Below are 15,667 nucleotides of genomic sequence, written 5' to 3'. Positions count from 1 at the left end.
GGGATCCGGGCTGAGGCTCAGGGGGATCCGGGCTGAGGCTCAGGGGAACCGACGCTGAGGCTGGGAGGGACCCGGACTGAGGCAGAGGGGTCCTGGGCAGGGACAGGACCCACCTGGAGCCCGCAGGCCCACCGGGAGAGGCACTGACCCAGCGGCCTGGAACCCGCGTCATGGCGGCCTCCTGCCGCGCCCTCCTCCAGCGCTCTGCTCGCTCCAGGGCGGAAGTCTGGGTCGAGCGTTGGTGACGCCATGACTGTGCCTGCGACGCCCTGTGACTGGCAGGAACCAGGTACTGCGGCCCGCAGCCCCCGGGATGACCCCCTCTGGGCCCGAGAGCCTGGCCCACTGTCCCGGCTTCCCCGGGCCAGGCCGTCAAGGCGGGGGCTGGGAATGTCCGCGTCCTCACCAGCGACCTCCTTTTTAAATTACCCCCTGGCCCCAAGGCAGGGAGAAGTGGAAGATCTGGGCCTAGAGGCGGGTGTCATGCACTTGACGTGACTCATGACTGCAAACTTTGGACGATTCTTTTTTGGGGGAGGGTGGGGGCGGAGATGGAGACTCGCTCTGTCGCCCAGGCTGGAGTGCAGTGGCGTGATCTCGGCTCACTGCAACCTCCGCCTCCCGGGTTCAAGCGATTCTTCTGCCTCAGCCTGCCGAGTAGCTGGGATTACAGACATCTGCCACCATGCCCGGCTAATTTTTAGTAGAGACGGAGTTTCACCATGTTGGCCAGGCTGGCCTCGAACTCCTGACCTCAGGTGATCCACCCGCCTCGGCCTCCCAAAGTGCTGGGATTACAGGCGTGAGCCCCCGCATAACCGGCCAGATGCTTTTTGTTGTTGGATTGCTCACCTGTATCTATCTGCCTCCTCACTCCCCCATCAATTTCCTACCCCTACCTCTACCCCTTGCAATTCAATTAAAGCACATTTTCTTTGGAAATTTTTCAAGATCTTTGAAATAATTGGAAACCTCTGGTCTTTCTATGCCATAGTCGCAAGTCAGCGTGCTAGGACACTGGTATGTGGAAGAAAAAGGCAGTGACGCTGGTGAAAGGGAATGCTGAGTTCTCCATTGCGAATAGGGATTCCCCTACCCACCCCCCACCACCCTGAAACACACGCACACAGACTAGGCTTCTCGCAGTCTCCCACCCTGAGCAACTCTGGGGGTTTGCTGCTAATGCCAGAAACAGTGCCCAGCACGGGCTCCCAGTCTCTGCTTGTTTAAAAATGCATGAGATTCCAAATGAATCACTAAAGTAACTGGATTTGCGCCACAGCAAATAAAACAGGGAGTATGTCCTGTAAAGATGAAAACCTGCAGGACTTGCGAGACTTTGGATTTTGGCCACTTACCCTGGCATGCCCTGTGGCATCTGAATGAGTGCCAAACACAGGGTTCTGACAGTGGCCTGGCCTTGAGATGGCCAGACCCAGAGCAGCAGCTGTGACTCACTTTTCCTGCTCTGCCTGGAAAGGGATTCGAGGTATTTACCACCTTCCCAGTAGTGATGAATACACAGAAAGTAACATCTCTAGGTCACTCTGACCTCCTTAAAATGGAAAATAAGAGGCTGGGGGGGATGGCTCACACCTGTAATCCCAGCACTTTGGGAAACTGAGGTGGGCAGATCACTTGAGGTCAGGAGTTCGAGACCAGCCCGGCCAACATGGCAAAACCCCATCTCTACTAAAAATACAAAATTAGCCGGGTGTGGCGGAGCACGCCTGTAATCCCACCTACTCAGGAGGTGGAAGCAGGAGAATCGCTTGAACTCGGGAGGCAGAGGTTATGTGAGCGGAGATCATGCCAGTGCGCTCCAGCCGGGGACAAGAGTGAAACTCCATCTCAAAAAAACAAAACCCAGAAAATAGGAAACTCTCCCCAAACAGTGTTACATGGTGACTTGCGCAAAACTGACTGCACCAGAGAGACTAGACTGCACTTTCCTGGCAGGGAGAGCCTCTCTGAGGTATCCAGTGGTCCAATCTTTTGCCCCCGTATTACCTGGTGTCGTGTAGGGTGAATGACAGCTGTTGTTTTCCACGCGTTCCTGACAAAAATAACCCTTCCAGCCACTCACCACGAGCCTGACTGGTGGAGAATTTAGCAATGGGGAAATACCGCAGACTGTCCCATCAGGACAATGCTGGGCCTGCAGTCCCCTGAGGCACCCACTTGTTTACCCAATCCCCAGACATTTCATTTAAAAGCAGAACTGAAAGGAAGACCAGGTTCCTGAAAGGGTTATTTTGACTTAGTCTGGCTGTAAAAATGCTATTGGCTGTTATTTGGCATGGCCAAAGTGCACCCAGAATGTCTTCTCTCTCCATTTAGTGCACGTATTACTTTGGCTAAAAGGAGGTAAGCAGCCCTCTGCCCTTCCAGAGCAAGCATGGAGCAACAGGATCAGAGCATGAAGGAAGGGGTGAGTGTGTGGTTCAGGGAAAGGGGCCAAGAGCAGGCTTGGCTGCCAGGGCCTGCTCAGCCTTCCTGGGGAGTGGCTGGGGGGCTTCTGGTATTGCAGAGGGAACTCTCTGTTGGGAGGGATTGTGGTGGGGATAGGGGGAACATCTTGCCCAACAAGTGGTCTTTTACCCGGAGGAGAGAGGTTTAGAGACAAGTGCTCTGTGGAAATCATTCTACTGGAACAGCCTTTAAAAGTGGGATCTCTAACTGAATGGAAGAGACCCAAAGGATTAATTTGTCCCCACTTGTACCAAACATGTTAGCTGCAAAATCCTTGTATGTTTGGCGAGATGTTTTGTTCTGCTTTTGTTTTGCTTTTGGCTTCAGGGCATTTAATTAACCTTTTCAGCAAGTAGCATTGCTGAGCTGCATGAAAACAAGATAAACTCAGAAAAGGTGTTGCTAGATTTGAATTTAGTTCAGATCTGTCATGTAGATTTCCTGCCTTTTAGATACTGAGGCTCCCCTGTTTTAGAGACGAAAGGTTTTTATGAACTCCCACAACATAATTGCGGTTTATTTTCTAGATTCCCTTGACTGAGGAAAATGCATAATGCCAGAAAAGAAATATTGACTGATTAACACTTTAAAAGAAGTTGTATTTATTCATCTCGATAGCATGTGCTTATATTTGGAGTGAAGGAAGGGTAGCGTACAATTTTGCAAAATAGCATTTGTTCAGGCGTGGATGTGAGACCCTCGCCATAGGCAAACAGGAAACATGCTCTGTACCATGTAGATTTTGTTTGTTTGTTTTTGAGATGGAGTCTGGCTCTGCGGCTCAGGCTAGAGTGTAGTGGTGCGTTCTCAGCTCACTTCAACCTCCACCTCCTGGGTTCAACCAGTTTTCCTGCCTCAGCCTCCTGAGTAGCTGGGATTACAGGCGCTTTCCACCAACCTCAGCTAATTTTTGTATTTTTAGTAGAGAACGAGGGTTCACCATGTGGTCAGGCTGGTCTCGAACTCCTGACCTCATGATCTGCCCACGTTGGCCTCCCAAAGTGCTGGGATTACAGGCGTGAGCCTGTAGTGCCTGGCCTGTAGCACATAGATTAAGAGTGGGTTTTGGAGGGCCGGGCGCGGTGGCTCAAGCCTGTAATCCCAGCACTTTGGGAGGCCGAGGCGGGTGGATCACAAGGTCAAGAGATCGAGACCATCTGGTCAACATGGTGAAACCCTGTCTCTACTAAAACTACAAAAAATTAGCTGGGCATGGTGGCGCGTGTCTGTAGTCCCAGCTACTCAGCAGGCTGAGGCAGGAGAATTGCCTGAACCCAGGAGGCGGAGGTTGCGGTGAGCCGAGATCGCGCCATTGCACTCCAGCCTGGGTAACAAGAGCGAAACTCTGTCTCAAAAAAAAAAAAAGAGTGGGTTTTGGGAGGCTGAGGCGGGTGGATGACCTGAGATCAGGAGTTTGAGACCGGCCTGGCCAACATGGTGGAATGAAACCCTTCTCTACTAAAAATACAAAAATTAGCCAGGCATGTTGGCAGGCACCTGTAATCCTAGCACTTTGGGAGGCTGAGATGGGTGGTTCACCTGAGGCTAGGAGTTCGAGGCCAGCCTGGCCAATATGGTGAAACCCCCATCTCTACTAATAATACAAAAATTAGCCAGGTATGGTGCATGCCTATAATCCCAGCTACTCGGGAGGCTGAGGCAGGAGAATTGCTTGAACTCGGGAGGTGGAGGTTGCACTGAGCCAAGATCATACCATTGCACTCCAGCCTGAGTGACAAGATCAAAACTCCATCTCAAAAAAAAAAAAATGGGTCTGGGAAGTAGTGAAGCAGGAGCGGCCGCAAGAAACAGACCTCTCGAACACCGAACCCGGGAAGGAGGAGGTGTTTATTTTTACGGCCTGGGAGCGAGGCTTTATGTTTTGTCTAAATGGCCAAGCTCCCCTAACAAAGAGAAGCTCTGCCTTTATATAGGCTTACACTCTAGATATTACACGTGAAAGAATCTTAGGTTTACAGCCTTAGAAATTGCAAGTGAAAGGGTCTTGGGTTTACAGCTTTAGGAATCACATATGGAAAGGTCTTGGGTTTACAGTTTTAGGAATTACATGTGAAAGGGTCTTGGGTCTCCGGATGGAGGACTGGGGTGGGGGTTTGATCCTGTTTAAGTAAAAACCGTGTCTTCTGGAGAGACTCCCCCATACCACACCTGCTGTCTTATAGGAAGGTGATTTAAGAGGTGCCAGTCGGCTAGCCTTTTCTTCTATTGAAATGCCTTGCGGAGGTCAAGAGGGAGGTGATCCCAGATGCCTAGGTCTCCTTCCTCAGTAGAAGCCCCCAGGATTCATTCCTGCTCCATCCTATTCTAGCTGTGGCAAGTTCTTTAACTCTTCTGTGCCTCAGTTTTCTCACCTGTAAAATGGGAGTAATAACCATACTGCCTCATAGGGTGCTGAAGCAATTAAATGAGACAATGCATGTAAAGGACCTGGCACAGAGTGAGTCCCCTGTAAATGTTACTTTTTTTCTTTCCTGTTTTTTTTTTTTTTTTTTTTGGCACAGCGTCTCGCTCTGTCACCCAGGCTGGAGTACAGTCGTGCAATCTCAGCTCACTGCTACCTCCGCCTCCTGGGCTCAAGCAATCCTCCCACCTCAGCCTCCTGAGTAGCTGAGATTTCAGGCATGCACTACCACACCTGGCTAATTTTTGTATTTTTAGTAGAGACAGGGTTTCACCATGTTGGCCAGGCTGGTCTAGAACTCCTGGCCTCAAGTGATCCACCCACCTTGGCCCCAAAGTGCTGGGGTTACAGGTGTGAGCCACTGTGCACAGCCATCGTAAATGTTACTGTTTTTAAATTATTCTTTAGAACTGGTTTCTGCCACCTCCGCGTGATTGCCAATTGGTGCTGGCTAACGCTTTGTGGTAGGAACTGTCCTGTGCGTTACAGGACATTTAGCAGCATCCCTGGCTCTACCTCTAGATGCAGCAGTACCGTCCCCCAGGAGTGACAACCAATGTCCTCAAGAGGATAGAATCAACTCCCAGCCCTCAACCGACAGTCACTGCTTTGGAGTCTACTCAGCCCCTTCACTTGAGTTATCTGGTTTGTCTCACAACTAAGAAAATGTTAGACAAATCAAGTGTTATCACCTCCATTTTAATTTTATTTTGCTTTATTTAATTTAATTTTATTTTAAGACAAAGTTGCCTAGGCTGGGGTGCAATGGCGCGATCTCGGTTCACCACAACTTTTGCCTCCCAGGTTGATACCTTAGCCTCCTGATTAGCTGGGATTTCAGGCATGCACTACCACACCTGGCTAATTTTTGTATTTTTAGTAGAGATAAGGTTTCTTCATGTTGGTCAGGCTGGTCTCGAACTCCCGACCTCAGGTGATCCGCCCACCTTGGCCTCTCAAAGGGCTGAGATTACAGGCGTGGGCCACCGCACCCGGCCATCACCTCCATTTGTAGAAAAGAAATGGGGGTGATGAGGACTTAGGTGTTTGGGGGTCAGGGAGGTCCTCTGCTGTCCAGAGAAAGGCACGTCTGCCACGTCCCCCATGTGCAGCTGCAGAAAGGAATGGAAATAGCCCCATGTGGCAAGCCCTGAAACTGAGCAATACATTGCGAAAGGAAATGATTCAGATGGCCACATGCCGGAGGCCTGGGCCGACCCCAGCTGCCTGCTCAGCCCTCCAGGGAAGGAAGCCTCCTCTGGGCCAGCGAGATGAAGGTGGAGATGGGCTTTCGGGAAACCTCCTGAGAGCAGCCGGCCACTTGGGGCGAAAGCCAGGGCATGCTGGGCTTCCGGGAACACTCGAAAGGAAGCGATTCCAGTGTTCTGTAAGAATCCAGGAAATTGTTAAGCGCAGCCAGGAGGGGATGTAGGAGCCAAGGAGAAATGCGGGGGCTGGTGAAGGCTACAGAGGCTGCGCGGCCTGGCGGGGAGGGTGTCTGGCAGTGTGCAGAGCCAGCTCCCCGCCCCTCAGTGGCTGTGTGGCAGTGGCCTTGCCAGCCTTTTCTCCTCTTTTTCTTTCTTTTTTCTTTAATTTTGAGACATGGTCTCACTCTGTTGGCCAGGCTGGAGTGCAATGGTGGGATCAGAGCTCACTGCAGCCCTGAAGTACTGGGCTCCAGCAATCCTCCCACCTCAGCCTCCTGAGTAGCAGGGGCCGCAGGCGTGTACCACCACGCTTGGCTGATTTTTAAATACTCTGAAGAGACAGGATCTCATTCTGCCCAGGCTGGTCTTGGGCTCCTGGGCTCGAGTGTGCCTTCTGCCTCGGCCTCCCAAAGTCCCTGGATTGTAGGCCGGAGCTGCTGCACTCAGCCCGGCTTTTCTCATATGTAGAGGGAAAAGACTGACATCTCTCAGATGTGCACCAATGACTTTCTATCAGGAAAAAAAGACTCTTGGCCTGAAAGAAAAACAAATAAAATAGATTAGGAAAAAAAAGATACAACAAGGTATTTTACAACTACATAAGGATGGAGGGCCAGGTATAGTGGCTATCACCTATAATCCTATCACTGGGAGGCCGAGGCAAGCAGGGTGCTTGAGCCCACGATTTTGGGACTAGCCTAGGCAACACGGCAAAACTTGGTCTCTACAAAATATACAAAATTAGCTGGGCACGGTGACACGTACCTGTAGTCCCAGCTGCTCTGGAGGCTGAGGTGGGAGGGTCGCCTGAGCCTGGGAGGAGAAGGTTGCAGTGAGTGGAGATCGTGCCACTGCACTCCAGCCTGGGTGACAGAATGAGACTCTGTCTCAAAAAACTAGCAAACAAAAAAGATTGTTGAATAAAGTTCCCCACCTAAATAAAAAGATGCCAAAGTGCTTTGGAAAATAAAAACACATTTTTGTGGAGTGGGTCCACCACCAACTAGTTGAGTGTCCTAGAGCAAATGACACCCCTCTGTGCTCTCTGGGTCCTCACTGATATTCATTTGTAATTAATGGATTAATTAATTAGCCCATTTGTAACACCTACTACAGACCAAGCATGGTCCTAAGTGTTCTACACCTGTGAACTCATTTATTCCTGTGGTGGTATCATTATCCTCCATTTTTTTTTTTTTTTTTTTAGGCAGGGTCTGGCTCTGTCACCCAGGCAGGAGTGTAGTGGTGCCATCTCGACTCACTGCAACCTCCACCTCCTGGGTTCAAGCAATTCTCCTGCCTAAGCCTCCTGAGTAGCTGAGATTACAGGCACATGCCATCACACCTAGCTAATTTTTGTATTTTATTAGAGGTGGGGTTTTACCATGTTGGTCAGGCTGGTCTTCCTGACCCCATGATCTGCCTGCCTCAGCCTCCCAAAATGCTGGGATTACAGGCGTGAGCCACCGTGTCTGGCCTCCTGCCTTGTTTTTTAATTTTTTTTTTTTTTTTTTTAAAGACAAGGTATCACTATGTTGCCCAGGCTTGTCTCAAACTCCTGGGCTCAAGCCATCCTCCTGCCTCAGCCTCCCAAAGTGCTAAGATTATTGGGGTGGGTCACCACACTGCGCAGATTATCCCCATTCTAAAGGGGAAGGAACTGAGACACTGAGAAGTTCAGAAAGTCGCCCAGGGCCACACAGCCCAGCAGAGCCAGGCTTCGATCCCACACTCCTGGGCTACAGAAGCTGTGCTCCAAACCCCCACAGCAGCGTGATGATGGTCAGCAATCACTGCCCCTCCCACTACCTGTTTGTGAAACTGAGTTCAACTGTATGATAAAGCGACATGGCTTCAAGTATTGATCATTCATGAGAGCTAACTCGTCCAGGGGTATTTGCATTCTGACTGGAGGCTCCTAACAAGAAAAAGTTTTGAACTGAAATAGTTTCTCTCTGACAGTAGAAACATCAAGATAGATTTCTAAGGGAGATGGTTTGGGCTTCCTTCCCAGTGACCTTGAATCACACCCTGTCAGAAGGTCAGCCTTGAGGAATGTTGACCTAAAAAAAGGAGCTGAAGCAAAATTAATATAGAAAGTATATTGGGGCCAAGTTTGAGGACTGTAGCCCTGGGAAACACTAGAATGTACTTTGGAGAGCATAGGAGAGGTTCAAGGTTTTGGTTGTTTTTTGTTTTGCTTTGTTTTGAGATGGAGACTTGCTCTGTTGCCAAGGCTGGAGTTCAGTGGCATGATCTCTGCTCACTACAACCTCCACCTCCCGGATTCAAGCGATTCTCGATACCTCAGCCTCCCAAGTAGCTGGGACTACAGGCGTGTGCCACCACGCCCAGATAATTTTTTGTATTTTTAGTAGAGACGGGGTTTTACTGTGTTAGCCAGGATGGTCTCGATCTCTTGACCTCGTGATCTGCCCGCTTGGGCCTCCCAAAGTGCTGGAATTACAGGCGTGAGCTACCGCGAAAGGCTTAAGATTCAAGTTTTTAAAGAAACAAGGACAAATTAGGAGAGGAGTGATTACAAACATTGTGTGTTAGGAATTCTCACTGGTTTAGAGAAATTACATTGATTAGTGATGGGCTGTCCATTGCTGACATAGAGTGTGCACTCTGGTGTCTGGCACGTGGCATTGTTAGGCTAATGTACTGCTACGTGGTGGCGACGCTCAGTGTAGAGTCCACATAGCAGGCAGATGACTTAGCTCACGGGGCAGGAAGATGTGACTGCTGCCATATTTCAGTGCTTTGCTGGACTGGTCATTTAAAGGGGTGTATATCCCTCAAAAAGTTTCTTTTCTTTCTGGGGGTGGTTGTATTACTAAAGTCTCAAAATGTTCGCTGTATTATAAAAGGCAGGAAGCTGGTTTACTGACAGCATGAGGAATGTGATTTCCGGTTTCTCCCTGAAGCACAGCTCAGAGTCATGGCAACCTCCTTAGCCTCTAAGGCGAGACCCTCCTGGTCACTGCTGGGGGGTAACTGGGGCTTCGCATTTTAACAAGCTGGCTGGAGACCCGAACATCCTCTTCAGCCCCTCCCTCTTCCTCATGCCCTAATCCAGCCCAGTACCAAATTCATTTTTGTTCCCCCTCCTGGAAAGCAAAGAAAGAAAGAAATAAAGAGGACTTAAGCCTTCTCTCTATTATGTGCCTTTTAAAATATAGTACTGCATCTTTATTGAGAATATAACCCAATTCCATACAGTTTCACCCCTCTAAAGTACACAGGCCCAGGCTGACACTGTGGCTCACACTTATAATCCCAGCGCTTTGGGAGGCTGAGGCGAGAGGATCGCTTGAGACCAAGAGTTCAAGACTAGTTTCGGCAACATAATGAGATCCGGTCTCTATAAAAAATGTAAATAATAGCCTGGCGTGGTAGCTTACACCGGTAATCCCAGCACTCTGGGAAGCCAAGGCGGGTGGATCACTTGAGGTCAAGAGTTTGAGACCAGCTTGGTTAGCATGGTAAAACCCCATCTCTACTAAAAATACAAAAATTAGCCAGATACGGTAGCATGCACCTGTAATCCCAGCTACCTGGGAGGCTGAGGCAGGAGAATAGCTTGAACCCAGGAGGTGGAGGCTTCAGTGAGTTGAGATTGCACCACTGCACTCCAGCCTGGGTGACAGAGCGAGACTCCATCTCAAAAACAAAAAAAAATTAAATAAATAAAGCACACAGGATGGGCGTGGCAGCTCACACCTATAATACCGGCACTTTGGGAAGCTGAGGCAGGAGGATTGAGACCAGCCTAGGCAACAAAGCGAGACTCTGTCTCTACACACACACAGTAGATGTTAATATATAAAAGTATACAATTCATCACCAAAGTGAAACAAGCCAGGCCCGGGAAGACACGCACCGAGTGACCTCACATGTGGAATCTGAAAAAGTTGAACTCACAGAAGCAGAATGGAGTGGTGGTTGCTGGGGGCAGGTGGTAAGGGGGTGATGCTGGTGAAAGAGTGTAATGTCTCTGTTCTGCAGGGTGAATCTATTCTGGGGGTCTAATTATGACTTGATGACTATAGTTAGTAATACTGCATTGCATACTTGAAATTTGCTTTAAAAAGTAGATTTTGGTTTTTTTTGAGACGGAGTCTCATTCTGTCGGCTGGAGTACAGTGGCGTGATCTCGGCTCACTGCAATCTCCGCCTCCTGGGTTCAAGCAATTCTCCTGCCTCAGCTTCCCCCGTAGCTGGAACTACAGGTGCATGCCAGCACACCCAGCTAATTTTTGCATTTTTAGTAGAGACAAGGTTTCACCATGTTGGCCAGCATGGTCTCTATCTCTTGACCTTATGATCCGCCCGCCTCAGCCTTCCAAAGTGCTAGGATTATGGGTGTGAGCCACAGCACCCAGCCACAAAAGTAGATCTTAAATGTCCCCACCACGTACAAACACACAGGTAACTATATGAGGTGATGTATATATTAATTTGCTTGATTGTGGTAATCGTTTCTTCTTGTATATGTACATCAGAACACTGCCTTGTACACCTTAAATATATATAAGTTTTATTTGTTAATTATACCTCAATAAAGCTGGAAAAATTTAAAAAGAAAGTATACAATTCAAGGCATGTTTACAGAGCGGTGCAGCCATCAGCACAGTCAATTCTAGAACATTTTCATCATCCCTGAAAGAGGTTCCGTACTCATTAGCAGGTATTCCCACTCTCCCATCTCCTTCCCCAAGCCCTGGACAACCGTTAATCATTCTGTCTCTGCAAATTTGCCTATTCTGGACATTTCACATTAAATAGAATAAGACAATAGATGCTCTTTGTGACTGGCCTCACTTTCTTAATGTCTTCAAGTTTTGCCTACTTTGTAGTATGTATCAGTACTTCATTTCTTTTTTTGTTAATTTATTTTTTATTTAATAGGGACAGGATCCCACCATGTTGCCCAGGCTGGTCTCGAACTCCTAGGTTCAAGCGATCCTCCTGCCTCAGCCTCCCAAAGTGCTGGGATTACAGACATGAGCCACCATTCATGGGCTGGCACTTCATGTCTTTTTATGGCCAAGTAATATTCCAATTTATGGGTAGACTACATTTTATTTGTCTATTCATCAGTCAGTGACCACTGAGGTTTCTACTTTGGTGTTATAGTGCTGCTAGGAAGATTTGTGTTCAACTTTTTTTGTGGACAAATATTTTCATTTCTCCTGAGTATATACCTAGGAGTGGAATTTCTGGCTTATATGGTAATTCTGTGATTAACTTTGGGAGGAATTGCCAGACATTTCCAAAGTGCCTACACCATCTTACGTCTCTACCAGCAATGTAAGAGGATTCCAATTTTCTCCACATCCTTGTCAACTCTTATTATTATCTGTCTAAAGTGTGCACATCCTAGTGGGTGAGAAGTGGTATTTCATGCTGATTTTTATTTGCATTCTCCTGATGGGATATCAAGTCCTTTTAATTCACATCCTCAATAGTCCTCAAAGCTGGCACTTTTAACCCCTACTGTGGCCCGTCCTGTTACCCAGGTGCCCATCTGCTGTCTGCTGGCCTCCGCAGTAACCCAATCCTTGGTCTCCCTTCTGTGCTGCATGTAGCAGCTGAAGTAATTTTTTAATTTGTTATTTATTTATTTTTTGAGATGGAGTCTTGCTCTGTTTCCCAGACTGGAGTGCAGTGGCATGATCTCAACTCACTGCAATCTCTACCTCCTGGGTTCAAGTGATTCTCCTGCCTGAGCCTCCCTGGTAGCTGAGGCTACAGGTGCGTGCCACCATGCCTGGCTCATTTTCATATTTTTAGTAGAGACAGAATTTCACCATGTTGCCCAGGCTGGTCTCAAACTCCTGACCTCAAGTGGTCCTCCAACCTCAGCCTCCCAAAGTGCTGGGATTATAGGCGTGAGCTACTGTGCCTGGCCTGGAGTAATTTTCTAAAAGTTCAAATCCTTCCACTCCATGCCAGGGCTACAGAGCACATGAAGAGGGCAGACAGAGTGAGTACGGAGTGAATGCGCAGTCTGTTCTGTGGCCCTGACCCCGGCTTGCCCTCCTTTCCCCACACTGGCCAAATTCCAGATACTCAAAGGTCCTGAACTCCACCTGCCTCAGGCCTTCGCATATTCTGTTCCCTTTTTCTGGATCATCCTTTTCCTCCTCCTCCTCCCCTCAGCTGAAATGTTGCTCCCCAGACCTCTCTTTTTAATCACTCCTGTGTTTTTCTTCATAGTGCTTCCTACAGTTGCCGTTTATTACATTATCATGTAGTTTCTTAATCTGTGTCTTAATCAGAGGCCAGTCTGCGGGGGGCAGCTGTCTTGTTCACTGGAGGGTACTGTGCTTCCTGGAGCCCAGTTGGCTGGCCATACATATTGAAGGCAGTTGGACCAGGAGTGTTAGTGAGGACCCACCCAGAATAACCTTGCTACTCCCAGGATAGTGAGCCATGATTCCTACGGGGCCCACAGAATGTGCCTTTGGCTTGAATTCAGGGAGGAAGTCAAAGAATGGAGGGTGAATTGAGTGCTCTATGCTCAGAGACTCTGTAGCCTGTTCAGTCGCTCTGCTGTCTCCTCCATAGTCTCTCTGATCATTTTTGCTGGGATTCCATCAAAACAGTCAGGGAGCTGGCTATCCATGGTGCTTGGCACAACCCCCGACTCTGGGGCATGAACCCTGGGAACAAGCCAGCTCCACCAGCTAGGCTGTGCTTGTTGACTGTGCTGCTGGCCAGAACCCCACCCCTGACCTTAAAGGACTTCAAACCCCAGGCCTTTATCATCAGACTGAGGGAGTGGTCAGGAGCTGCGCTTGGCTGTGTGAATGAAGCTGGTTGCAATTTTGTCTTACTGAGAAGAGAATTAGAAAAGAAATTTTTTTTTTAGAGATAGGGTCTTGCTTTGTTGCCCAGGCTGGAGTGCAGTGGTGTGACCATAGCTCATTGCAGCCTTGAATTCCTGGGTTCAAGTGATCCTCCCACCTCAGCCTCCTGAGGAGTTGGGACCACAGTCATGCACCACCACACCCAGCTAATTTTTAATTTTTTTTTTTTTTTTTTTTTTTTTGGAAAAGGGGTCCCTCTTTTTTTTCCTTTTGGTTTCAAACTCCTGGGCTAAAGCGATCCTCCTACCTTAGCTTCTCAAAGTGCTGGGATTACAAGCCATCACACCCAGACAGAAGAGGTTTTTTTTTTTTGAGACAGGGTCTCACTTTGTCACCCAGGCTGGGGTGCAGTGGTGCGATCTCAACTCACTGCAATCTCCGCCTCCCATGCTCAAGTGATCCTTCCACCTCAGCCGCCTTTGTAGTTGGGATTACAAGTGCACATCACACCCAGCTAATTTTTGAATTTTTAGTACAGACGAGGTTGCCCAGGCTGGCAGAGAACTCCTGGGCTCAAGAAGTGCACACACCTCAGCCTCCCAAAGTGCTGAGATTACAGGCATGAGCCATCATGCCCAGAAGAGAATTTTTTTTTTGAGACAGGGTCTCACTCTGTTGCCCAGACTGGAGTGTAGTGGCAAAATCTCGGCTCACTGCATCCTCCACCTTCCAGCTTCAAGCAATTCTCCTGCCTCAACCTCCCAAGTAGCTGGGATTACAGGTACTTGCTACTACACCTGGCTAATTTTTGTATTTTTAGTAGAGACTAAAATAGTGTAGTGTGTGTGTAGTGTGGGCATGTGTGTGTATATGTGTAGAAATGGATTTCACCATGTTGGTGAGGCTGGTCTTGAACTCCTAACCCTTGACCTGCCCACCTCAGCCTCCCAGAGTGCTGGGATTACAGGCATGAGTCACTGCACCTGGCCTCAGAAGATAATGTTTTTAATCAGAATTTTCTTCCCTTTCTCCCCTCTACTCCCACCCCTCTGTCTGTGTCTGTAACAAAATAAAGCAGTAGAACAGCTATAGGGGAGAGGTTTGTGTTTGTTCGCCACTGTATCCCCAGCACTTAGAGCAATGGCTGCTTCACACTGTATGCTGAATGATTGAATGGATGAATGGATGAGTGAATGAATACCCACAGCAAGTCAGATGAGAGGTGAGCCAAGGTTATCATGTGTGCATACGTGGTGGGTGGGGGTGGGTGGTATGTGGTATGTGTGTGCGGGTTGTGTATGTGTGGTGTGTGTGGGCTGTATGTGTGTATGTGTGGTGTGTGGGTGTGTGGGGGGGGTTTGTGTATGGTGTGTGGTTGTGTGGTGTGTGGGTGTGGGGGGTGTGTGTGTGGTGTGTGGGTGCAAGGTATGTGGGTGTGTGGTGGGGTAGATGTATGTGTGTGGTATGTGTATGTGATGGGTGTGTGTATGTGTGCACATGTATGTGTGAGGGGTGGGGTCTGTGTGTGTGGTGTGTATGTGGGTATGTGTGTAGGGTGTGTGGTATGTGTCGGGGTGTATGTGTGTGTGATGTGGGGGGTGTGGGCATACATGTGTGTGGCATGTGTATGATGTGTGTGTGGTGTGTGTATGCATGTGTATGTGTGTGGCGGTGGGGGTATGTAGGGGTTGGGGGTGTATCTGGGGGTTAGTGTGTGTGTGTATGTGTGTGTGGTGTGTGTGTGGTATATGCATGTGGGGGGTGGGGATGTGGGTGTGTATGTGTACACTGTGTGTATGTGTGTGCAGTGGGGGGCATGTGGGTGTGTTGTGTGTGTACATGTGGGGGGCATTGGGGTGTGGGTGTGTATGTGTATGGGGTGTGTGTGTGTGCAGTGGGGGCATGTGGCAGTGTGGGGTGTGTATATGTGGGGAGTGTGTGTATGTGTGTGGGGGTGAGGTGTGGGTGTATATGTCTGTGGGGTGTGTGTGTACATGTGGGGGGAATTGTGGGGATGTGGTGTGTGTGTATGCATTTGTGGTGTGTGTATGTGTGTATATGTGTGTGGGGGGTGGGATGTGGGTGTGTATGTGTGGGTGTGTGTGTGTCATGGGGGTGTGCAAGGGTGTGGGATATGTAGTATGTGTGTACATGCAGGTGTGTGTGTAGTATGTTCACGTGTGTGTAGTGTGCATGTGTGTAGTGTATTGTGTGGGTGTGCATGTGTGTAGTGTGTGCGTGTGTGTAGTGTGTGCACGTGTGTGTGTGTGTAGTACATGTGTATGTATTTTGTGTGTGCGTGTGTGTGTGGTGTGTTTTTGCTTTTCACTAGGGCTCCTTGCAGGTGCTGCCCTGCCGAAATTCACTTCATCCTGTCTGGGGACCCGACAAGGCAGAAATGATCATTGTTTCTCTCCCTGTCTGGACTCCTCACTTACCTCTCTGAAGACATCCTCTTTAGGCTGAGCACCGTGGCTCATACCTACAACCCCAGCATTTTGGGAGGCCGAGGAGGAGGATTGCTTGAG

The 15,667-nt window shown here is 48.9% G+C and overlaps 1 protein-coding gene across 4 annotated transcripts in view; it reads left to right on the top strand.

The window, feature by feature from the left end:
• Window positions 1-2,088: 2,088 nt before the first annotated feature.
• The window catches only part of SLC2A5 (solute carrier family 2 member 5), a 36,997-nt gene continuing 23,418 nt past the window's right edge, over window positions 2,089-15,667 (top strand). For 2 of the 4 annotated variants that reach the window (XM_037729502.1, XM_037729499.1), the window contains exon 1: window positions 2,089-2,431. Coding sequence is in view for 3 of the 4 variants with exons in the window: in XM_037729499.1 (XP_037585427.1) it covers window positions 2,399-2,431 (33 nt within the window). In the remaining variant the exon portion in view is untranslated. The remainder of the gene's footprint in view (window positions 2,432-15,667) is intronic. The other 2 variants (XM_017503430.2, XM_017503411.2) reach the window with 2 other exon arrangements.

The sequence above is a fragment of the Cebus imitator genome, unplaced genomic scaffold (assembly GCF_001604975.1).
Source record: "Cebus imitator isolate Cc_AM_T3 unplaced genomic scaffold, Cebus_imitator-1.0 Scaffold15, whole genome shotgun sequence".
Lineage (NCBI taxonomy): Eukaryota > Metazoa > Chordata > Mammalia > Primates > Cebidae > Cebus > Cebus imitator.
Note: the sequence above shows the minus strand (reverse complement) of the source record. Positions and strands in the feature narration are given on the sequence as shown.